The following is a 23,595-nucleotide window of genomic DNA, read 5'->3' on the forward strand; positions in this document are numbered from 1 at the left end:
GTATAAAAACTAATATGAAAACTCTAATTATATGCTAGTTGGAAAACTTTTTATTATATAGACTTAGAGATATAGAGTTATTGCTTATTAACGTAATTAAGCGTTATACTATAAATAAGATTACTATATTTTCGAAAGCGGAGTTCTTTTAATAAGTTAGACTACTTAAGTAAATTAAGAATCTTAATTTATTAAGAATCCTTACTATACACCTCGATAAGGCATTTCTTAAAGTTATTATTTATTTCTATCAAAGTTATATAATAGATTAGAATTTCTTTAAGCGATGCTATTCGTTTATTTAATTTTAGAATATTTCTATAAAGACTTTCTAGCACTACTTACTTCTCTTCAAAATTCACATCTACTTAAAGTTTAAATAATATATTAAAAATAATATTCGCCTTGCTAGCCTTATAGTATATAATAAGATTAAATCTTAATAAGTATTAAGAAGTACGAATTAGTCGAAAATTTAGTTTATTAGTAAACGACGTAAAAAGCGTAGTTTGTTAAGCGATCTGAATTATAGTAGAGTAATCGATATAAATTACTACTAATAATATTTCTAATACTTTAATTAGATATCTAATTTTGCGAACTATTTAAACTATAGTAGCGATCTTAAGTTTTATAAATTAGTAGTTACATTTCGTAGTATTAATTAATTTATTTAGAAATATTATAGCCTATATATCTTCTCTAGTAGAAATAGAGACTTTTTTTTCTTCTCATATATAATAAATTATAGTAGCGAATCTTTATACTTTGAAAGTATCGATATCGATATATAACTTTCGCTTTTAATTAAAGTATATTAGAAAGAAGAGCGAGTAGAAAGTATTCTATAAATTCTAAAAGATAGAAATTTTATCTTAAGTTGATTTATAGCGTAATTATATGAAAGTTCGCTTATATATAAGTTTAATAAGTTATTTTTTAGAAGTAGCTTCGAATTAATTTGAGAAAGTAGTAGATTTAGCTATTATTACTTAGATAAGAGAAATCTTTTATTTTTATAATAATTAAGTATATTATATATAGCGAGGAATTAAGTTTCTTAGCTATTTTATTAAGTCGAGAAAGATCTTTAAGTTATAAAGGCTTAATAAAAATCGAAGCGTAATAATTATCTTAATCTTTTCTTTTATTATAAATATATTAAGAAAGTTAATACGCTATTCTAGTAATATTATAAATAAAAATTCTAAAAAGAATTTTATTAATATTAGAGAAGTATATTTCTTTTATAATAGCTAAAAAAGCTATTAAAGATAAAATTTATATTTTTAAAAGATTCTACTAAAGATAATAATATTATCTATAAAAGTATATATAAAAGTATAAAGTGAATATAGTAGGATATCTATCTAACGTTGTATATATAGTAGAGATCTCTTATATTCTATAAATACTATATTAGATTCTTTCTAACCGCGATAGCTAATAATAATAAATTTATATCTATTAGAAAGCTTTATACTAAATTAATAAAACTATATAACTTTATTTACGATAGAAATATAGATATATTCTATTATTAATATAATAATATCTAATTATAAAAGTAATAGATAGTTATTATCTTCTATTATAATATTAAATTCTCGAATATTAATAATAACCCTTTTCTTATAATCTTATAATATATCTTATTAGATTATAAAATAAGATTAGTTATAAGAAGTTAATTATATAGAGAAGCGAAGCTTTTCTTATTATTATAGTTTATCGAAAATAGCGTTAATTACTTCTTAATCTTTATAATTAAAAAAATAAACCTTTAATAATTTTACTTTAACGTCTAGCTTTAGTAAAATCGATATTTACTATTCTTTAGAAATATCTATAATACTTTTTAAATTCGGAAAGATATCTTTAAATTTTATTATAATAGAGCTAAAAGTATAATAAGCCTCGTTCTTACTATAGACGATTATATTATTTAAAAATATATATTTAAAATTAGAATCTATTATAGTAGTATAATTTATATTAGTAGAATTATTTATAACTGTAATAATGATAGTTATCTTTAATTAATCTAAAGTACGCTATTTATAAGCTACTAAGTCTATTAACTTATAAGAAACTTAATAGTATTTATTTATAGTATACTCTACTATAGTATCTAGCCTCGTATTTCTAGAAAGTAAGATTAATACTTTTATAGAATTTCTTATTTATATAAAAGTTATAGCGAAATCTATAACGTAAATAAAGATATTTTTTTTTTTTAAGAAAAGTCGAGAATTTAGACTTAAATAGATAGTTATAATTATTAGAGAGTATACTATAATAGCTAATTAAGATATTCGTTATAAAGTTAAGTAGTAATATAAATATAGATTTTACTTTTATAACTCGCTTAACTTAAGAGTAAGGCTTCGTTATAGAATAAGTAGAAATCTTAATATTTTAATAATTATCTATAATAGTAGACTATAATTTATAATCTAGTAGAAACTTATACGATATAAGAATATTCGTTTTAATTAATATATTAATCTTAAGATTATTTATTAAGTAAACTTTTATTTATATTTTAGTAAGAATAACTTCTTCTATATCTCTTAGATTTTCTAAAAAATATAGATTTATAAGAATATACTTCGTTATATTAATAATTCTATTATTATAGCCTTAAATCGATATAAAAGATACTTGCTTCTAGATCTTTTTCTCGAAGTCGAATAAGAAAGTTAATAAAGTACGATTATCTAGAGTAATTAGATATTTAGAATCTAGATAAACTTTAATATTAAAAGAATTTAAATTTAGACGAGTATCTATCTTAATATACTAAAAATTATAAAAAGCGATTTCTTACTTATATTTAGACGATACTAGAATAATAGATTTAATAATTTTAAATATAAAAGCTATTTCTATAATATAAGTATCTACTTCGATAGTATACTTAAGATTCTTAGAATTCTTATTCTCGAAATCTTTAGATTTTCTAGAAATCTTATTCTCGAGTTTATAATTTTAGTATTACTACTTGAGGTGATAGAATAGCTTATTTTTAAATTTAAACTTCTTATAATATCGCTAATAAGAGTATTCTAATAGCGATAAGTCGATAAAGTTAACTTTTAATTTTATACTTTTATAAAGTTCGTAGAAGCTTAAGTAATTAATATTTTTATTTTTTTACTTCTTAAGATCCTTATTATAGTTATTATAGAAGCTATTAGAATCCTTTAAATAACTTAGATTTTATAAAAAATTCTCGAATTTCTTTATTTTATTAATTAAGATTTAATAAGCTCGCTACTTTTATAGTTAAAAAGATTAAGTAATAATATTCTAATAGACTTCTCTAGATTAATATAAAATACGACTAGACTAAAAAGATTAGCGAGAATTATACGCGTTTTATTATTAGTATTAATTTAGATTAGTAATAATCTAATATTATATTAATAAAGCTAATAGAGCTAGTAATATTTATTATATATTTTTTTAAGAATAGTTTTAATAAGTAGAATCGTTATTTTAATAAGCTAATTAACGATTTTAAGATTAATTATAAATTTAATAATTCTATTAATTAGAGAAAGTTGAAGATTACTATTATAATTAATCGAAATTCTAGAAATTAGAGTTTATAGATTAATTAGATATATCTCTTACTTAATTATATTAACTAAGATTATCTCTATAAGATAGATTTAGTATATACGAAGTATTACTTATATTAGACTTCGTTATTCTTAAAGCTTTTATTTATTATTAATTCTTTCTTATATCTATAATTATAAGAAATTAATTTAATATAATTTAAATAGTTAGTAAATTTATATTAGACTGAAATTCGATATTAAGATTATTTTAGATAATATTAAGCTAATTATACTTATTATTAAGCTTTACTATTTTAATAACTCTAATGTTACGAATATAGTATACTTTAGAGAATTCTTACTATTTAGATAGAGGTTTACGCTCTTTTAACGCTTTGGCGTAACGATTAGCGATAAGGTACGCTTTTTCGTAACATCTAATAATAATTATAATATACTTATATAGCTTACGATATCTCGTTATATTATTAAATATATATCTTTTCTTAATAATAATAACTATTTTTAATACTTTAGTAAGCCCGAATCTCTTAAGTAAAGTAGCACTCTATTCGTTAACGTTATTATTATAAATTAATAAATACTTATTATTATTAATAAGTTAATATATATATTACTCGAGTGCTTCACCTTAAAAATAGATTTATAGATTATTTTATAATAGCTCTATATCTTTAACTCTTATAATATTCTTAATTCTATTAATAAAGATAATAATATCTTAGAAATAGATTTCTTTCTTAGTATACTCTATATCTATTATTATATTAGAAGATTTACTATCGTAGAAAAGATCGAAGAATCCAATATCGCTACTAAGAAAACGAGGTTCGTTATTTCTATTAATAATATTCTACTCTAATATTTCTAGATCTTCTAGATTTTCTAATAAATCTAGCGGGCTAGAGAATTTTAGATTTAAATAATTTCTTATATAGCGATTAATGGCATTAATAATAATTACTTCTATATTAATAACTTAAGAGTTTACTTTAAATTCTTTATCTATTATCTTATTGTTATTATAATAATAAATAATCTCGTTAATAGAGATATTTAAGATTTTTAATAAACGATATTATAAATTGCTAGACTTAGTAGTAAGTTAAAGATTACTATTTAGAGATCTAATAGATAAGATATTTATAGCTTACTCTAAAGGGGTATATCTTTCTACTTCTAAAGTATTACTAATAAATAAGAGATCAAAGAAATAGCGTTTCTAAGTCGTAGATTCTTAAAAAAAACGAAGTACCATTTTTAGAATAGTACGGTTAATTATCTAATCTTCTAGCTAAGTTTATTAAAAAAGTAAATTAAGTAATAAAGAATAAGATCGTACTTATTAGTCTTTTAATAATAATAATATTAATCTAGCAGATTTAAAGATATTCTTAATAAGATATTAAATAATCCTTCAAGTAGTTTTATTAATAAGAGAGCTTACTTAATAATCGAAGATAATAAAATCTCGTAATTACTAGATCTAAATGATTATATTATAAGAAACTAGCTTATCGAGTATATAGAAGTAGCGAAAGATAAAGAAGCGAAAGATAAAGAAGTATAAGAGTTCTTCACTTCTTTAACGAAAGAAGTACAAGAATTACTTACTTCTAATATTTAAAGAAATATAAGAATTCTTTACTTCAGATACGAAGAAGTATAAAGATCCTCGATTTCGGATTAGTCTAATATTAATAAAGGACTCTATTGATTTTTAGTAATAAGTTATTATATGATAACTGCTACTATATAGATATTACTACTATTATTATAATAGTATAAGATTCTTAGAAATCTTTCTAAGAAAGACGTTTCTTAGGTGATAAAAAGATGACTCTTCTTCTATGAGATCTAGTTATCTAAATATATCTAATATATTAAGCCATACTAAGCTATATTACTAGCTTCTATCTACTAAGTATAATTCATAATAGCTTCTTTAGATTTTTATATATATAATTTAGAAGCTACTTCGAAAAGATCTTTCTATTTAATATTTTATATATCGAATTAAGATATATAATAAAGATATTTATATAAAACTCGTTATAGATATTTAATAATCTATTTTTTATATATAAAGCTAGTATAGCTAGTTTATAAAGTCTTTATTTTTCTTTAGAGAATAGTATACTATATTTAGCGATTTTCGATTATCTAACTTTAAAGAATAATATATAGAGTTTCTTCTCTTCTTTAATAATAGTATTATTTTATTTTTATTAAATAATAATATATATGTTTTAATTGATAGAATTCTCGAGATAGAGAAGATAAGACTTTAAATGTTACGAGCGTATTCTTAATATATTACTCAGCCCTTAGCCCTATAGCTAATAGGCCTTAGCGGAGACATCTTCTACTATATTATACCTCCTTTCCATCTATATAGTTTAATAGTCTTATTATTCTCATTCTATCTCACCTATACTAGTATCGTACTTATACTAATTTTAATATTATAATAAAGCTCCTTTATACCCCTCGGCGAAGAGAAATATAATTTAAATATACTTTATTTGAATTAATAAACGAATTTAAAGAAATACGTTAATAGAGGCTTTAATAATATCGTATTTCTAAATAAGCTTATTAGATAGATAACTCGATTTTATAGCGAATTAAACTCGATAAATAGTAGTTAAGAGATAAATAAGATATTAAATTATTTATATAGCTAGCGAATTAAAAGAAATAGTTAATATTATCTTATAAATATTCTCTTATATTATAGTAAGCCTACTATAATAATAACGAGAATAGTCTTAAAACGATTACGATTTAATATCTTTATTAAAATATATTAATAATATATATAGTAAGCCTACTACTAAATAATATTTACTATATTTAATTCTTTCTCTATCTTTCTATAGATCTATGAATTAATAAATATATTAAGATAAAAAATGAAATAAAGAATAGATTTTTAATAGTAAGAGTATAAGAGATATAGGGTAAATCTATAGTAAAGCTCTTAGGCTAGATTATTAATTAATGTTAAAGAGATTTTATAATATATATATACGTTAGATTTTCTTTAATTCTATTAAAGGATTATAGTAAAAAGATTAATTAAGAAGAAGAACTCGAAGAATCTCGCTAGTATATAGATAAGATATAATAAATATCTCTAGAATCTCTAAGAGATAATATAGGTATAATATAGTCAAGATTAATACGATCCGATAAAAATCGTTAAGACTCGGATTTCGATTGCTATCGCTATACCTCGGTAAATCTTCTCCAATTAAGGCCTATAGAGACTATGGATGTTTGAAGAAACAGGGCAAGCAATAGGCGTGCATCTCCGGTCTACCAGCCATGGGGGCCATGGCTATTTGAGAGGGGGGGTAGTGTTACGAGCGTACCCTTGACACACCACTCAGCCCTCAGCCCTATGGCTAGTGGGCCTTGACGGAGGCATCTCCTACTATATCATGCCTCCTTCCCACCTACATAGTTCGGTAGCCTTATTATCCTCGTTCTACCTCACCCATACTGATATCGCACCTATGCTGGTCCTGACATTAAATGCTTCTTTATTCGTGTTATATTAATAGTAAGATTCTTATATTTAAAGTAGTATTTGTAGTTATTAATTCGCTCTTTGGCTTTTATAGGAGTAGGTATCTCGATAAAGACCCTTTAGATCATATGATCTCTTTGACTATGTGTTTTAATAGGAGATATACTTAATAAAAGATTAATTGATGAAAAAATGATAGATTTTAAAGAATTTTTTTTGTAAGATATTATTAAGATTATAGATTTAGTTAATTAGAAGGCCTATATTTAGATTACTAAGCGTATTTCATGAATTATATGCTGTAATGCTCTAGAGGCCTGACATACGATAATTATTGTAACGCATTTGCTTTGCATGTAATATCACATCGCTACTGGTGTTATCGATTAGGGTTGCGGGAGATCGCCACTGCTACCGAGGTGCACACTTGGTACCTTAGCACGCGGGTAAAAAAAAAGCCTGCACACGCCAAGCAATCCTTCTACCTTTACTAACTAAAATAATACCTTCAATACCCTCTTCACAAGCTAATACTTGCCATAAGAATTGTTCTTTGTGCTAATATCTATATATTCCAGAGCAAAATCTTCTTGATAGGACCTTTCGTTGGCAAATTGTGTTAGATTTGCAGATTTTGAGGGTGTGCAGGCTTTTTCTTCACCCGCGTGCTTAGGTACATAGTGGAACTCAACGGTTTCCACCGTAATCGCGAAGGCGCGGGATTACCATTATTGTATCACTCTGTACGCGAGTGATACCTAGCTAAAGCCTCGAATCGCTTATGAACATGGTTCTAGACCAATGGCCTCAACTAACCGCCCCATTGCGCAATGATATTATTGATCGTTTGAGAAAGGAGAGGGAGGCCATTCGCTAAGCTGGTATCTGCCGTGTCTACTAAACAGCTTGGCGGCCCAGCATGGCGTAGTACCTAAGTAAAGGTAGCCTTGACTGATTTGACAGCTGGTCGTCGACGAGTGTAGACTTCTAAGGTGTAATTGAAAGTAATTAAAATGTAGCGTGATATCTCTTTGAGTATCGAGGCAGGGATAAGGTACCTTCATTTGCTAGTGCTGCACAGCACAGAACAAATGTGTAATTCAAGAACTTGAATGACGTTGTCTTCGGTCAAAGTCATGGCACGGACTAGCGGGAATAGAGTAAAGGAGTCCGGCGCTAGCTCGGTCATAGAACAATCAACAAGCGTGATCTGACAAAGACCGCATCCGTCTCCATTATGCCCTGCTGTTCCTTTGTATATATCAGCCGTACCTCCATCATGTTTCTTCTCCTTTCTCCTGCTTCTTTTGCCCTTTCATTATGCCCTCTAAGTATTCCAGACCGCCAACCCTCTCTAGATCGCCCTCGAGCCCTCGAGGCTGACAGTTAACCGCCGACCGTTGAGCCGATCTTTCATTGCGATTCTCTAGCTACTGTGGCCTTCACCATGGCTTCGGCTACACACATGGCGACTACAACATTACGCGTGGAAGGAATGACGTGTGGCGCATGTACGTCCGCGGTGGAGAGCGCCTTCAAAAACATTGATGGCGCCGGCAACGTCTCTGTAAGCTTGGTCATGGAAAGAGCGGTGGTTCAGCACAACCCGCAGGTACTGTCTCCAGAAAAGGTGCGAGAGATGATCGAGGATCGAGGATTTGATGCCGAGGTGCTTGCCACCGACATTCCCAATTTCTCCGGAAAAGAGGAGGCACCTAGCGACGGCAACGTTGCTACGGGGCACAATACGGCTAGTCTATCCACTACGACGCTGGCAGTCGAGGGTATGACTTGTGGTGCCTGTACCTCAGCTGTTGACGGTGGTTTCAAGAATGTCCCAGGCATCAAATCAATGAGCATATCGCTTCTTTCGGAACGCGCCGTCGTCGAACACGATTCTTCCATTATTACACCCCAGGCGATCGCGGGAATAATCGAAGATAGAGGTTTTGGCGCCGAGGTTCTGAAGACCCAGCTTTCACCATCACTGTCAATCCAAGAGACCCAACACCAAACATCGAACGAGTCGCAAGTCGATTTAACCATAACCAAGTTAGCGATCGAGGGTATGACCTGCGGTGCATGCACTTCAGCTGTCGAAGGGGGCTTCAAGGACGTGGAAGGGCTGGTGCAATTCAACATCAGTCTCTTAGCTGAACGGGCTGTAGTAGTTCACGATTCAGCGAAGCTTTCACCTAAGCAGATTACGGAGATTATTGAAGATCGAGGTTTCGATGCTAAGCTTTTATCCTCACAACGTGGCTCGGCAGGGCAATCGACAGCGACGCGGAACGTGCACTTAAAGGTTTATGGTCTTCCCACTTCGTCCTCTGCCACTGCTCTTGAAGATGCCTTACGTCTACTTCCTGGTGTCTCTTCCGCTGTGGTGCATCTTGCGACGTCCCGAGTCAATGTGACTCACAATCCTTCCTTGACCGGTCTTCGAGTACTGGTGGAGGCTATAGAGAAATTAGGATACAATGCGCTTCTAGCAGACGCTGATGACAACAATGCACAGCTTGAGTCATTAGCAAAGACCCGCGAAATACAAGAATGGCGGCGGGCTTTCTGGTACTCGCTTTCTTTCGCTATTCCGGTCTTCCTGATAAGTATGTTCATACCTATGATCATTCCGCGACTGGACTTTGGCTCAATACTGCTCTGGATACCCGGGCTATACGTTGGCGACGTCATTTGCCTTATTCTCACTATACCTGTTCAATTTGGGATTGGCAAACGCTTCTACATCTCTTCCTACAAATCTTTGAAGCACGGTTCGCCAACCATGGATGTACTTGTCACTTTAGGCACTTCCGCCGCTTTTTTTTTCAGCATCGCAGCAATGATTGTGTCTGTCTTGATTCCTCCACACACCCGTCCCAGCACAGTGTTTGAGACGAGTACCATGCTCATAACGTTCATCACTCTGGGCCGTTATCTAGAAAATCGAGCAAAGGGCCAAACTTCAAAAGCGCTTTCAAGATTGATGTCTTTAGCACCTTCAATGGCTACGATCTACGCGGATCCTATCGCTGCAGAGAAGGCGGCAGAAGACTGGGATGCTGCTGCACCCAGTGGTCTTGCAGAGAAGAAGGGTCCGATTCCTCACGATCAATCTAGCAATGCAGCTGAGGAAAAGATCATTCCCACAGAGTTGATCGAAGTTGGGGACATCGTGGTCTTGCGTCCTGGCGGCCAAGTCCCAGCTGATGGCACAGTCACTCGGGGTCAAAGCTATCTCGATGAAAGCATGGTTACTGGTGAAGCCGTCGAGATCTTGAAAAGGCCGGGGAGCGATCTCATGGCAGGAACTGTCAATGGAGCGGGTCGGATTGACTTTCGAGTAACCCGAGCAGGCCGGGACACGCAGTTGAGTCAAATTGTCAAGCTAGTCCAGGAGGCCCAAACCAGTCGTGCGCCAATCCAGCGTATGGCTGATATCGTTGCGGGCTACTTTGTTCCCACAATCATCACTCTTGGATTATTGACCTTCATCTCCTGGATGGTCCTGAGTCATGTGCTGCCACCATCCGCATGTCCAGAAGTTTTCCTCAAACCTGAGAGCGGTGGCAAGTTTATGGTCTGTCTTAAGCTTTGTATCTCTGTGATCGTCTTTGCGTGTCCTTGTGCCCTTGGTCTTAGCACTCCGACGGCCGTCATGGTGGGTACAGGAATTGGGGCGGAGCAAGGAATTTTGGTCAAAGGAGGTGCTGCTCTCGAGATAGCTACCAAAGTCACCCACGTCGTTTTCGATAAAACAGGAACTCTGACTATGGGGAAGATGAGCATTCCAGAAGTCCAGCTTGAGCAGATCTGGGAAGCAAACGACTGGCGGCGAAAGCTGTGGTGGTCATTAGTTGGCTTGGCGGAAATGGGGAGCGAACATCCTATTGGCAGGGCCATCCTCGACACCGCGAAGCTGGAGTTGAACATAGGAAGCGAAGGCATGATTGATGGCAGTGTCGGAGACTTTGAAGCAACTGTTGGCAAAGGTATTTGCGCCGTCGTCGAACCGGCCACCTCCGCTATTCCAAAACGTTATGGAGTACACGTGGGCAACTCGTCCTACCTCAGTTCTCGAGGCATCATCTTGCCTGCTGATGTTGTCGCCACCTCCCCAACAAACTCCGATCCTGGAACCTCCAAAGCACCACCGTCAGGTACCACCCAGATATATGTTGCCATCGACAATGCCTACGCAGGCGTTCTTTCCCTTTCCGACACGATTAAGCCGAGCGCAGCCGCCACGATAATAGCCCTGAATCGCATGAACATTACGAGTTCCCTTGTTACTGGAGACCAATACTCTACTGCTGCCGCTGTCGCTACTCGGGTTGGCATTCCGAAGGTCAACATCCATGCTGGCGTCTCTCCCGATCAGAAGCAGAAGATCATCCAAAAAATTCAAGAGCAAGGTACAGTTGTTGCCATGGTGGGTGACGGGATCAATGACTCGCCTGCTCTTGCGACAGCCAACATTGGCATTGCTTTAAGCTCAGGCACGGACGTCGCTATGGAAGCGGCTGACATCGTGCTCATGCGCCCAGAAGACATGCTCAGTGTCACAGCTTCCTTGAGTCTTTCTCGTACGATATTCAACCGCATCAAGCTGAATCTGATGTGGGCGTGTCTGTACAACTTGATTGGACTACCCTTTGCGATGGGTGTCGGGCTGGTGCTGCCTGGTCATATCATGATGCCCCCTATGGCTGCGGGTGCCGCGATGGCCGCTAGCAGCGTCAGTGTAGTAGGCAGCAGTCTACTCCTGAAATTCTGGAAGAGGCCTGGATGGATGACCGTGGAGAAACTTGAGGCGGAAGGCCAGAAGAGCGAGTCGTTGAAGGGAATGAGCATGACGAATGACAGAGGATTGACAGATCGATTTGGCATGAGGTGGGTTGAAGGCTTGACAACCCGCATTTTCGGAGTCCGGGGTAAGATGGATGATGGGTACCTACCCTTGCAAGACATTGAGGCTGTATAATATTTCGATGCTGGACTTTACTCAACGATGTCATGAATGAATGCAGTGATGGTTTTTTTGGCAACCTTGGATAGGATGTTCGCTGTTCGATGCAGATAACCACTGCCTGTTACTACTCAATTTGTATTCTATCTTAATATTTGAACTAAATACTTTGAACTAAATACCGAAAGTTCTGCATACACTCGGATAAGAGTTGATATGCACTGATTTGTCAGTACCTAGAAGTAGAGCAGGCCACCAGCAACGGGGTGGTCCTTCTACGCAGTGCTGGTGACTAGTAACGGTATTGCCCTAGTGGCGTAATGCAAAGATCACCCCATGAAGTCCTGAGGTACGTTCGATAGCAGCTACGGCCAAGCGTCGCTTTGACATCGTAGATCGCTACAGCGATACGCACCCCCGTGAAGTCCCAATGGAATACAGTAGAAGGTTAACAGTCTACTCTACAAGTACCGAAATGAAGATGGGGAAAAAAAAGAAAGAAGAAAACGATAAGGTAGAGCAAAAAGTAAGGCCGAAATGCCAAGACAAGCAACGCTGGAGTAGGCGATCATCTGCCTCGTGACACAGGAATCGAAGCAGATCCTCCTTATCAGCCATTGGCAAGATAAGCTAATTGTTCTTCAATCGAAAACCTCGACCAATCTTTTTCATGCTTCGTGGCTCTATGCATGGAAGATGCATCTGGCGTTTTGGGCATGCTTGAAGCTTCAGCATGCTCTTGCCTTTAGGAGGAAAGTTTCGGCCTCATTCTTATCTCGATGTCCAAGTCGAAGGAAGGGGTGAGTATGTACCGTAAGACGTAGATCAATCTTCATATATATATTGCCTTTGCTCTCGTGCTCTTTTCTATTCTTCACTGCTGCCGTCCACTTCTTGAAAGTCTTTTACCATCTTAACCGACTCTTCATGTCGGTTGCAGAGCTCGACATCCGTCGGAAGCTTTTATATGCAGCGACTGGGTTTCCCAGTTGATTCCAATCTTTGCTCTAAACCTTGACACGTCGAATACCACACAGCTTTGTCCCGTTCATCATGCCAATAACGCCTCCTCTCAGTACAGGCTTCGGCTATGGCATCGTACTGGGCCTGGGCTTTGCTTTTGCCCTCGGCATGATAACCACCACTTATGTCCTCAAGAGGTACCAGGCGGAGGTTCAGACCTCGGAGATGTTCAGCACGGCTGGAAGAACCGTTAAATCAGGTCTCGTTGCAAGTGCAGTTGTCTCTTCTTGGACCTGGGCTGCCACATTGCTCCAGTCCTCTGGAGTGGCCTACCGTTATGGAGTCTCTGGACCCTTCTGGTATGCATCGGGTGCTACTGTGCAGATCCTGTTGTTCGCGACTTTGGCAATCGAGTTGAAAAGGAAGGCACCTAATGCTCATACCTTCCTTGAGGTTATTCGAGCTCGGTATGGAGTGTATGCTCACTTAGTCTTCACCGTCTTTGGTTTGATGACCAATGTTCTGGTTCGTCAAGACAATTATGCCGACCTGAAGTCCAAGGCTAACGAGCGGCTGAAGGTGACCGCTATACTGCTAACAGGAGGCTCTGCTGTCGTAACCGCCCTTACAGGCATGCCGACCGCAGCAGCCTGTTTTCTTTTACCGATTGGGGTTGTTCTGTACACGATTGCAGGAGGAATCAAAGCGACTTTTCTTACAGATTACGTTCATACGGTCATGATTTTGATCATCATTTTTATCTTCGTGAGTCCTTGCACCCGGGAAGTTCTGACTCAGTACAAGATTTACTGACCTCGATGTCTAGGCATTCACAGGTAACTGTTGTTGCGGAACTAATTTTGTGAAGATCTGTTCACATTCATATAGCGTACACCACCGATGCCAATCTTGGAAGTCCCGCTAAAGTTTACGACCTCTTGGTGACGGCTGCGAGGGACCACCCAGTTGCCGGCAACGCCCAGGGTAGCTACCTGACAATGCGGTCACAAGAAGGAGCCATTTTCTTCGTGATAAATCTCGTGGGAAATTTTGGCACGGTATTCATGGACAACGGTACGTGCTTGGGATCCTTCCATGAATACAGGTCATCCCAAGGTACTTTCCTGACGATCCATAAAAGGCTACTACAACAAAGCCATCGCGGCGAGTCCTGTTCATGCCCTTCCCGGTTACGTGATGGGCGGCCTCAGTTGGTTCGCTATTCCATGGCTTGCGGCGACCACGATGGGCCTCTCGGCGCTTGCTCTGGAATCTAACCCAGTCTTCCCAACATTTCCTTCACGAATGGCGGATGAAGATGTTACCGCGGGCTTGGTCCTCCCCTAGTAAGTGTTTTCTCCCCAGATGCGTACGGCCTTGCGTGTCGTAAGACATATTCAGCGAGTACTAGTACTTCTCCATTATATTACATGCCTCAATTTCGTGCAAAGAACGACTGCTGATTCCGAACTTTGAAAGTGCTGCTGTTGCTCTTTTGGGAAAGGGTGGCGCGGCTGCAACGCTGCTCCTGATCTTTATGGGCAAGTACATTCTCGGAGCGCTTTCTTCCTCTCACGGACTCCTTTGCGCGTTGCAAGATATTTTCTGAGAGCAAAAAAGCCCTTAATACCCTTTTGAATTGTCTCATCGCTCGGTGTTCTGCTCGGAAGGGAAGATGCTGACTCCAAAACCCTCATAGCTGTCACATCAGCCTCCTCTTCTGAATACATCGCTGTCAGCAGCATATTTACTTATGATATCTACCAAACATATTTTAACCCTAGGGCTTCTGGCAAGATGTTGATTAACATGGCTCATTCTTTTGTGATCGTGTATGCCATTCTACTGGCAGCATTTTCAACCGGGCTTTACTGTTAGTATCCATAGCAGTCTACCGGCAGATACCCACTGATTACTGTGCAGATATCGGCATTTCCATGGGTTACCTATACCTGATGATGGTAGTTGATCATTTTGCGATAATTGTGTCAAAGTCTCTAACGGCAAGACAGGGCGTTATTATATCGTCTGCTGTACTTCCAGCAGTTTTGACGTTGATGTGGAAAAAGCAGAATGTTTTCGCCGCGACTCTCTCCCCCATATTGGGCCTTACTTGCTCCCTTATTGGTGCGTCCGATTGCCACATCTCGACTCCAGAAGACCAGTCAACTAACACAATACCGAAGCTTGGCTTGTGACTGCCAAAAAGGAGTTTGGCAACCTGTCTGTTACGAGCACCGGTAGCAATAATCCCATGCTGGCCGGAAACGTCGTCGCCCTGTTGTCGCCCCTTGTCTTCATCCCAATTTTGACCTATGCTTTCGGTCCCCAGAACTACGATTACAAATCGATGGCTGCGATTCGTCTGGGCAATGACGAGGACATTGCAGCTGCGGCGCATACAGACCTGGAGGAGATTCCAGGTGTTACCGGCATGTCAGCGGCTGACTTTGAATCGGAACAAAAGAAGCTTCAACGGGCATCCCTCATTGCTAAGAGCATGACCGGGATCTTGACCCTTGCGCTACTCATCTTGTGGCCCATGCCCTTGTACGGTACTGGATATATCTTCAGCAAAAAGTTCTTCACCGGTTGGGTTTCCGTGGGTATATTGTGGCTATTCTGCAGCTCGTTCTGTGTAGGACTGTTCCCGCTTTGGGAAGGAAGGCACAGCATGGCCAACACATTCAAGGGTATTGTACGAGACTTGAGCGGGAAGGGTGGGGCGAGTATCAGAGGAAGGGCCATGGAAGGGAGCGACGGGTCGACATCGCCTAGGGAAGAGAGCGACAAGGTGCGCGAAGTCGCGATGGAGAAAAAAGAATGATCTTTCGGTGGGGAAGAAAAAAATTGATGGTTAACGAATGTCACGGTCTTGATAATTATACGCACTCTTCGTTCACGCCATGTATTTGCATTTTGTTATGCGCAGATAGTAAGTCTCCATTGAGTCATATGCAGATTCCAAACTCCACGCAGTGGCATCTTATTCAGCTCAGATCCCAGCTTTTCCGTAGTCGAGTGTCGCTTCTTGCCCACCAGCCTCCAAAATCATTGAGTCTTGAAAAGCAGAATTGCGCAATGTCCAAGATAAAAGTAGATGAAGTGCTTCGTTTCTATGTCGCTGTCAGCGTACGGATCATCCGTATGCATTTTGCAGGAGCGTACCGTGTGTGACGAAGCTTCCAAAATTCCTTCCAACGATGCAATGCCATGTAGCCCCTGCGCGAGAGTCGAACTGATACACTTATTGTCAGGCTTCGTGCTCAAATACAGCTCCGGTATCTTCCACTGTAAAAGACGGCCTGTATGTCCACGTACCTCCTTCTTAATGTATTGTGCAATGTCCTTTTCGACTTGAAATTTAGACATGGCCTCCTCGGCTACCTCCACGGCTTGTCGCTGCATTTCCTCGCTCTAGGAAGTCGTGAGTGTCGCTACCGCTTTCGAGGAATGGGGCTGTAATCACCATATCGGCAGATTTGACCTGCGCTGGAAGGATGTCAGTAGGTGCTACAAAGGTTTGGCAGACCTAGCAGAAGGAAGAGAAAAGGGTAGGTACCGTCAAGCTTCTCCTTCTTCTCAGTTGCCATCACGACTGTTGTCGAGCACTCTGTGAGTCCAAGCTTTCGAGCAGGCCTATAAGTGACTTCTATTCTTTGCAGAACGCAAACTTCGCGTTTGGACAGGGTAAATATGGTGCTTCGGCTAAGCGCTGTATGAAACGGAGAGATGCTTTGTCGCCCAAAGTGCTAGATGCGTCCTGAGAACGATTCTGATAGGGCTGACTTCTGTTCGGGTAGTTCCGTTTCTTAGCTCCGCGTAAAATTACCGAGCCAAACCAGCGCGCTCAGGAAAGATGATGATGGTTATCGGGACTCTAGAAGTGCGCAATCTTCAACATCTGCAAGCGATGGAGTCTTCGAGAATATTTGTCAAGGGTCTCCCCCCAAATCTGAGTGCTGATGACTTCAAGCGGCACTTCTCGAAGCAGTCTGCAATCACAGATGCAAAATTCATACCTCATAGGCGCATTGGATATGTGGGTTATAAGACGCCTGAAGATGCTGCAAAAGCAGTCAAATATCACAACAAATCCTTCGTCCGTATGTCAAAGATTGGCGTCGAGCTCGCTCGTTCGGTCAAAGATCAGTATGCCCTGGGACCAGGCATCAATTCCGCCAACAGTAGCAAGAGAGAGCACGCAGAATCTCAGGAGCAGAGTCTAACGGATACTAACAGCGTTGAGAAAAAGAAGCGAAAACGTCAAGGTCCAGCAGAAGATGGAGGCAAACCCAAGCTGCGGGAATTCCTGGAAGTGATGCAACCGCCCTCCAGGTCAAAAATTTGGGAAAACCAAGATGCCGCAATGGCGCAAGTCTCTGCACGGCCTAGTTCAAAAGCTGAAAATACGGTGACACGAGAAGCTCAAAGCGATGAGGTTTACGACCACGTGCCAAAAAAAAGGAAGAAAAAAGGGAAAAGTGAGGACGAAAATGTGATGCCTGCTGAGCCTCCAGCATCAGTGGAATTGCCTAGCATGGATGCGAGGACAGTCCCAAGTGATTGTGACCTCTCCCAAGAAGCTACACAGGAGCCATTGGCCAAATCGTTAGCAGCCTCAGACGCTGACTGGCTTCGATCACGGACTAGCAGATTGCTCGGGTTGGTGGACGACGATGACGTGCAACCTACAGTGCTGCCAGAGGACGCTCCAACAGAGAAGATAGGCCTATATGAGTTTCCAGAGCTGGTCAAAGAGGGAAGTGTATCAGGTGCAAGTTTCCAGACCGACGAGGGGTTAGAGGTCGAAGGAGCCGCACTTGACGATAAAGCCGCTGGTAATGGAAGGCTATTTGTGCGGAACCTCACGTACACAACTACCGAGGAAGACCTACGGAAGCATTTTGAGAACGGAGGTCGCGGGACTATTGAAGAGGTAAGCCCAGGGCTATATGACTATGTTTTGTGTTTGATTGAGTTCTTGTGATGAACCTCCAGATAGGGACAGCTTATGCTATGCATGTGATGTTACCAGGAAGAGTATTTTAGTAGATACATCTTGATTCTGAAGAACGAACCGCATTTTCTCTTATCCCTCAGGCAGAGCTTGTTTGTTTTCGAGTGCTGATGATGTTTAGGTGCACCTTCCTATTGATTCACGGTCTGGCAAAAATAAGGGGTTTGCCCACGTTCAGTATACAGAACCGGTAGCAGCTACGAAGGCGCTTCATATCCTGGACCGAAAACCTTTCCAAGGCCGTTTACTGCATTTGATGCCAGGCAACGCAAAGAGAGAGACTGCTTTAGATGAATTTGCTATTTCAAAGCTGCCACTAAAGAAACAACAACAAATCAAGCGCAAAGCTGATGCGGCTTCTTCTACCTTCAATTGGAACTCAATGTATATGAATGTGAGTCTAGAATGGCGGAACAGCCTCTTTCGTAAAGCTTACGAGTGTTTTCCTAGTCTAATGCTATCATGTCATCGATCTCTGATCGACTTGGCGTAGCAAAATCCGAATTGTTGGATCCAACTTGCTCAGACACTGCAGTCAAGCAAGCACATGCTGAAACCCATATTATACAAGAGACTAAATCTTACTTCACGAATCATGGTGTAGATCTAGAAGCCTTCAAGAAAAAAGAGCGTGGGGATACCGCAATCCTGGTCAAAAACTTTTCCTATGGTACAAAGTCAGAAGAGCTGAAGAAGCTTTTCGAAGCTCACGGCCAAACAAAGAAATTACTAATGCCGCCATCTGGCACCATTGCTATTGTGGAGTATGACCAGTCTGATCATGCACGATCAGCATTCGCCAGTCTAGCTTATAGGAAGTTTAAGGATTCCGTATTATTTCTCGAGAAAGCGCCCAAAAATCTATTCCAAGATGTGCAGGGCCTACCAGACAGCCGGGTAGATGAATCTGCAAAGTCTCAGGGTGCGAAGCCTTCCTCGACGGAATTGCTGGAAAGCAAGGATGCTCCTGGATCCGCCCATACGTCGACACTCTTCGTCCGTAATCTCAACTTTTCGACTACTACAGAACGCTTGCGTGAGGTCTTTCAGCCTCTCGAGGGCTTCATGTCGGCTAAGGTGAAGACCAAGCCCGACCCGAAGAAGCCAGGGCAGCTTTTGAGCATGGGGTTTGGATTCCTCGAATTTCGTTCCAAGAGTAATGCCCAAGCAGCTCTCGCAGCTATGGACGGTTACAGGCTTGATAGTTACGAGCTCCTCATTAGAGCGTCGCATAAGGCTATAGATGCGGCGGAAGAGCGTAGGAAGGAAGACCAGGCCAAGAAGATGGCGGCCAGAAACACCAAGATCATCATCAAAAATCTGCCGTTTGAAGCTTCCAAAAAAGATGTCCGATCACTATTTGGATCTTACGGCCAGCTGCGATCTGTTCGAGTACCCAAGAAGTTTGATAGCTCTACGCGGGGGTTTGCTTTTGCAGATTTCGTCACGGCCAGAGAAGCTGAAAACGCAATTGACGCATTGAGAGATACGCACTTACTGGGTAGAAAATTGGTTTTAGACTTTGCTGCTGAGGACGCTGTCGATCCTGAGCAAGAAATTGAGAGGATGCAGCAAAGAGTCGGTAAACAAGCCGATAAGGTTGCATTGCAGAGATTGACAGGTTCGGGCCGAAAGAAGTTCCATGTCGAAGGAGGCGACGACGATCAAGATTGATTTCAAGGAGCAGACGACCTGTGACTTGTACCTTGCGACTTTGGCCTCACGAAGATTGACGAACTATAGGTCCCCGCCCCTTGCATGGCTTGCTAGACATGACCTTCAAAGCATCGCAGCTTTATATCAATCCCACTGTCAGATGAGTATCAATTGAGTCTTCGACTTGATCTCTTATTTGTTCATTTCATTCCACCGCCTTGGCCACTGTGAGAATTAAGGGTCCAATCTCTGTGTCAACAACCGGCCATTCCTCGTCATGGACCCCAAGAATGGTCGTCGTCATGGTAGCGCTTCCATTCTCGTGCCTCATCTGGCAAGGCCAGCTCTATCCCTTGCTTGAACCAGGTTGGATTCTGCAATTGGAGATTGCAAGTAAGGCTTCCAATACAAGATCTGCCGACTTAGAGCAAGCTCTTTGCGGTCTAGTGCGCTGATCGAGGGCATCTCAGCACATCTACGACTCAGTCGTGTTTAATTGCCTCTCTACACCTGGCACTAATCTCGATTGTATATTGAAAAGGAGCAGTTCTACTAAACACCACCTCCGTCCTGATATAGTAGCCTGTGCATACTTAAAAAAGCATCATTCCTAATAGTGTCTGTTGCATACCTCCGATAAAGTCATCCTCCATTCCTTATCCTCACTGCTTACATTCATGGAGCTACATCCGAATGCACTCGTCCTGCTGTCCAATGCTCCTGCCCTCCCCGAAAATGCAGTTGGCCTCCCTTCCACGCCGACGAACCTTGCGGAAACCCAACCCCCTGAGATATGCAAGAGCTACAATCGTGGTGATGACTGTTCTGCTTGCAGTCTGCCCCATGTATGCTTGCGCTGCAAGCAGCGTGGTCACCCCGCAACTGATTGTAAATATGGCATACTTCGGCCGAGTTCGGGGAACGTGGGATCGAGTTTATATCAACCACGCATCATCGACTTGAAGACGGGAGATACTCAGAAGTATGGGTTCAGACCCGTGTCTTCTCTTGTCAACCCTCCCCATAACTCAGCACAAGCTGCTATCAAAGCAGAACACCCAAGACGACAGCAACACTCACCGTGGTCGTCACCGAAGGGACTTCTGTACTGGCATGTCGAATTTCAGACACCGAGATATCAAGCATATCGGGCGAAATGCAGGGAAAAGGGATCAAAGGCTGAAATTTGGCCAGACAGGGTAGAAGAGGCTTTTCAAATTGGTTTGTGCTAACGATGAAGAGACCATTCCGATACTCACTGACGGGCATCTCATAGCTATACGCCTGTTTCAAAGACGAGGCCGAAAGAAGAGGGAGCTCCATGGCAAACAGAGCGGAGGCAACGAGTTCATTGCAGATTATATCTATAAGAGAACCGGGGTAACGCGTGTTCGGAAGCAGGTGTCTAGTCACCTCCAAGTCTTAAAGGCTTTCTTGGGGGAGAACAAACTCTGTGGGTCTGATGGTCCAAAGTCCCAGCCTGAAGATGCTAATTGCTCAACTTCAGGGATGAGCCTCGTCGCTGACATAAAAGCGGAGAATTCGAACAAGAAAGCACATAGTAGTACTGCCCATGAAGAGACCGCGGGTGATTACGGAGACTTGGAGTACGATGATGCATCCGAGTATCAACCTTCGCAAGCATCGTATCGTCGTGTTTCCAACCGACCCCCAGCACCGATCGAGATCCTAACATCCAATATGTACCCGGGTCCTACGATACGACGCGTCTTGGAGTTTGCCATGACTCTAACAGAATGTGATAGCGAAGCTCCTCTTCATTCTTACACGTCACTACAGAGCGAAATGGCTTCGGCCCCCAAAACGCTAGCGGATGTCAAAAATTGGCGTGAAATGTATCCTCCGTTGGCTGCTGACTATGACAGAGGACAGATTGAGTGTCCAATTTTCCTCTTTGATACTCACTTGAGCTTGATGGACCACTATCACCCTTCAAGCCTTGCAATTAAGCTCTCCTTGCATTTCAGTCAGGGTGCGCATTTCACTGAATGGCGCTCATATCCAAGGTTCTACGAACAGAATGGTTGTCCGGTAGATCTTACAGAATTCTCAGAGCCATCGGCCGACAACTTGGACAGCTCACAGGTCGAGGGAACGGACGATGCTAAGCTTGGTCAAATAGCCTTCAGAGGCAGATGGTGGGCCTGGGTCTTCTCCAGCATGATCATAAGGAAAAGCATGATGGATAACATTGGAGACCCTAAATTGATCAGAGAAGAAGGGGAACGCGCCATTGAAAGAATTCAAGGAATATCTGTGATGCAAGAGATCTGGGCTACGCATCGAGTCTACAATCACCGGCCGCAAAGAATGGCCATCCTCCTGTGGAAGTTCAGTACAGCAAAAAGCGGGCAGGCAGCCACAACAAGCTGGCGAAGACTTAATGCGCCATTGTCGGCGTACGAGATCCAGTCCCCACATCCCACAGCTGAAAAACCTCCTATGACACTTGACACGACTCTTCAAGCGGCATCACCATACGATGCACACTACACTGCTCAGCCCAGCATCTTCTCTGCATATCCAACAGAGGACCTCATCCCTGCTCCTTTGTCAGAAGACAGCTCACCATCGACGACGCCGACTCCGGAAAGCCACTCCTTCCCGTCTTCGACCTCCACCTTGTTCCCCTCGTCGGTCTCGAATTCGATCTACCCATTGTACCCTTCTCAAGAGTCTTCCTTCCAATCACAAGACTCTGCTTACCCTACCTTGGGTTCTCTCGATTCTCAGAACTCTGAATACTCTCTCTACCAGCATCACGATATCGTTGAGGCTTCCCACGAGTCTTACGGACCTCCCGAATTCGCAGACGGCTCGCAGGAATGCTACGGATCTCAGGAAGTCATGTATCACTCGCAAGAGTCCTTGTACCAAGAGGCCTCCGAGCTCTACGAGTATCCGTATCAAATGGTCGACGCTCCAGTCACAGCTTCAACATCCCAAGACTTCACCGGCGGCCAGATCCATTTGTCCTACGCCCAGACTGAGGACTCCCAGTCATCCTACGAGGCACCCCTGATTGCACCTCAAGCTAACATGATGCCTCAGCACCAGCTTATCCAGCATCCGGAGCAGTTCAATCAGCACGATTACCTTGACCAACACCCGGACGATCTCGGTGGCGGCCATCATGAACTCGATGAGCAAGCACAATCGCTACCACAACCCTACGAGTTGAATGAACTGACAATCGACTACAATGGGTGGGAGGAAACACTACGGTTGAACCCGGACCTCGAACGCCATCTCAGCATCAACGCTGTGGACGAGGTACGCGACATTGGACAAGAGTACATGAGCCGGGTGGGCCAAGAGACCCTGGAATTGAAACAGGGAGAGGTGCTTGGGGAGGTTCAAGATGAGGAGGGTAGCCCTGGCAGGCAATTGGAGTATCAGTAAACGAGCGGCATTGTTTACGAAAGTACGACGGAAATTCTCACGCCTTTTTGGATGAACTTATGATGTTAAAAGTCGAACAATTGTTAATGATGATCATCTACATGAGTCCTTTAGTCCTGGTGTCAGCATTCCTGCCAGAGATTGCGAATAACCACATTCTTCCGCCACGCTCTTGAACCAATTTCAGCGGCAGTTGCCGGGGTCCAGATTAGGTTCTGGATCTAAGCATAAAAACCAGAGGATAAAGCCTGACAGCCAAAGATTCATCTTGAGCAGCCTTTGTAGTCAAGCGATAGAGTACATACGCTCGTCGGAGGAAGCAGGGTGCAAAAAGGGCAGGTACGAATCAAGGGTGTCAGATGATTCAAAACCTCCCGTCTGAGCTTAGCTTTCCGAGCTTCGAGGCAACCGGGGTGGGGAGGCAGTGCTATAGAAGAAG

General features: G+C 40.6%; 5 protein-coding genes across 5 annotated transcripts; 4 read left to right on the forward strand and 1 right to left on the reverse strand.

Annotated features, from left to right (window-relative positions):
• Nucleotides 1-8,572: 8,572 nt before the first annotated feature.
• HO133_009306 (uncharacterized protein) lies at nt 8,573-12,109 on the forward strand (the record flags this gene model as incomplete). The annotated part of the gene is made up of 1 exon (XM_037300167.1): nt 8,573-12,109. One exon carries the CDS (start codon nt 8,573-8,575, stop codon nt 12,107-12,109), a length of 3,537 nt encoding a protein of 1,178 aa, XP_037154993.1.
• A 1,038-nt stretch (nt 12,110-13,147) lies between these two features.
• Nucleotides 13,148-15,884, forward strand: HO133_009307 (uncharacterized protein; the record flags this gene model as incomplete). Its single annotated transcript, XM_037300168.1, has 11 exons — nt 13,148-13,582; nt 13,637-13,822; nt 13,884-13,893; nt 13,946-14,131; nt 14,199-14,403; nt 14,537-14,598; nt 14,757-14,930; nt 14,981-15,018; nt 15,070-15,184; nt 15,244-15,648; nt 15,700-15,884. 11 exons carry the CDS (start codon nt 13,148-13,150, stop codon nt 15,882-15,884), a joined length of 2,001 nt encoding a protein of 666 aa, XP_037154994.1.
• Nucleotides 15,885-16,108: 224 nt separating this feature from the next.
• On the reverse strand, nt 16,109-16,650 carry HO133_009308 (uncharacterized protein; the record flags this gene model as incomplete). The annotated part of the gene is made up of 5 exons (XM_037300169.1): nt 16,109-16,173; nt 16,226-16,295; nt 16,379-16,474; nt 16,527-16,549; nt 16,620-16,650. 5 exons carry the CDS (start codon nt 16,648-16,650, stop codon nt 16,109-16,111), a joined length of 285 nt encoding a protein of 94 aa, XP_037154995.1.
• A 320-nt stretch (nt 16,651-16,970) lies between these two features.
• HO133_009309 (uncharacterized protein) lies at nt 16,971-19,751 on the forward strand (the record flags this gene model as incomplete). The annotated part of the gene is made up of 3 exons (XM_037300170.1): nt 16,971-17,996; nt 18,199-18,471; nt 18,528-19,751. 3 exons carry the CDS (start codon nt 16,971-16,973, stop codon nt 19,749-19,751), a joined length of 2,523 nt encoding a protein of 840 aa, XP_037154996.1.
• A 1,095-nt stretch (nt 19,752-20,846) lies between these two features.
• HO133_009310 (uncharacterized protein) lies at nt 20,847-23,156 on the forward strand (the record flags this gene model as incomplete). The annotated part of the gene is made up of 2 exons (XM_037300171.1): nt 20,847-20,932; nt 21,029-23,156. 2 exons carry the CDS (start codon nt 20,847-20,849, stop codon nt 23,154-23,156), a joined length of 2,214 nt encoding a protein of 737 aa, XP_037154997.1.
• Between the last annotated feature and the right edge of the window lie 439 nt (nt 23,157-23,595).

This window comes from Letharia lupina (genome assembly GCF_014066315.1).
Source record: "Letharia lupina isolate WasteWater1 chromosome Unknown contig_6, whole genome shotgun sequence".
Classification (NCBI taxonomy): Eukaryota; Fungi; Ascomycota; class Lecanoromycetes; order Lecanorales; family Parmeliaceae; genus Letharia; species Letharia lupina.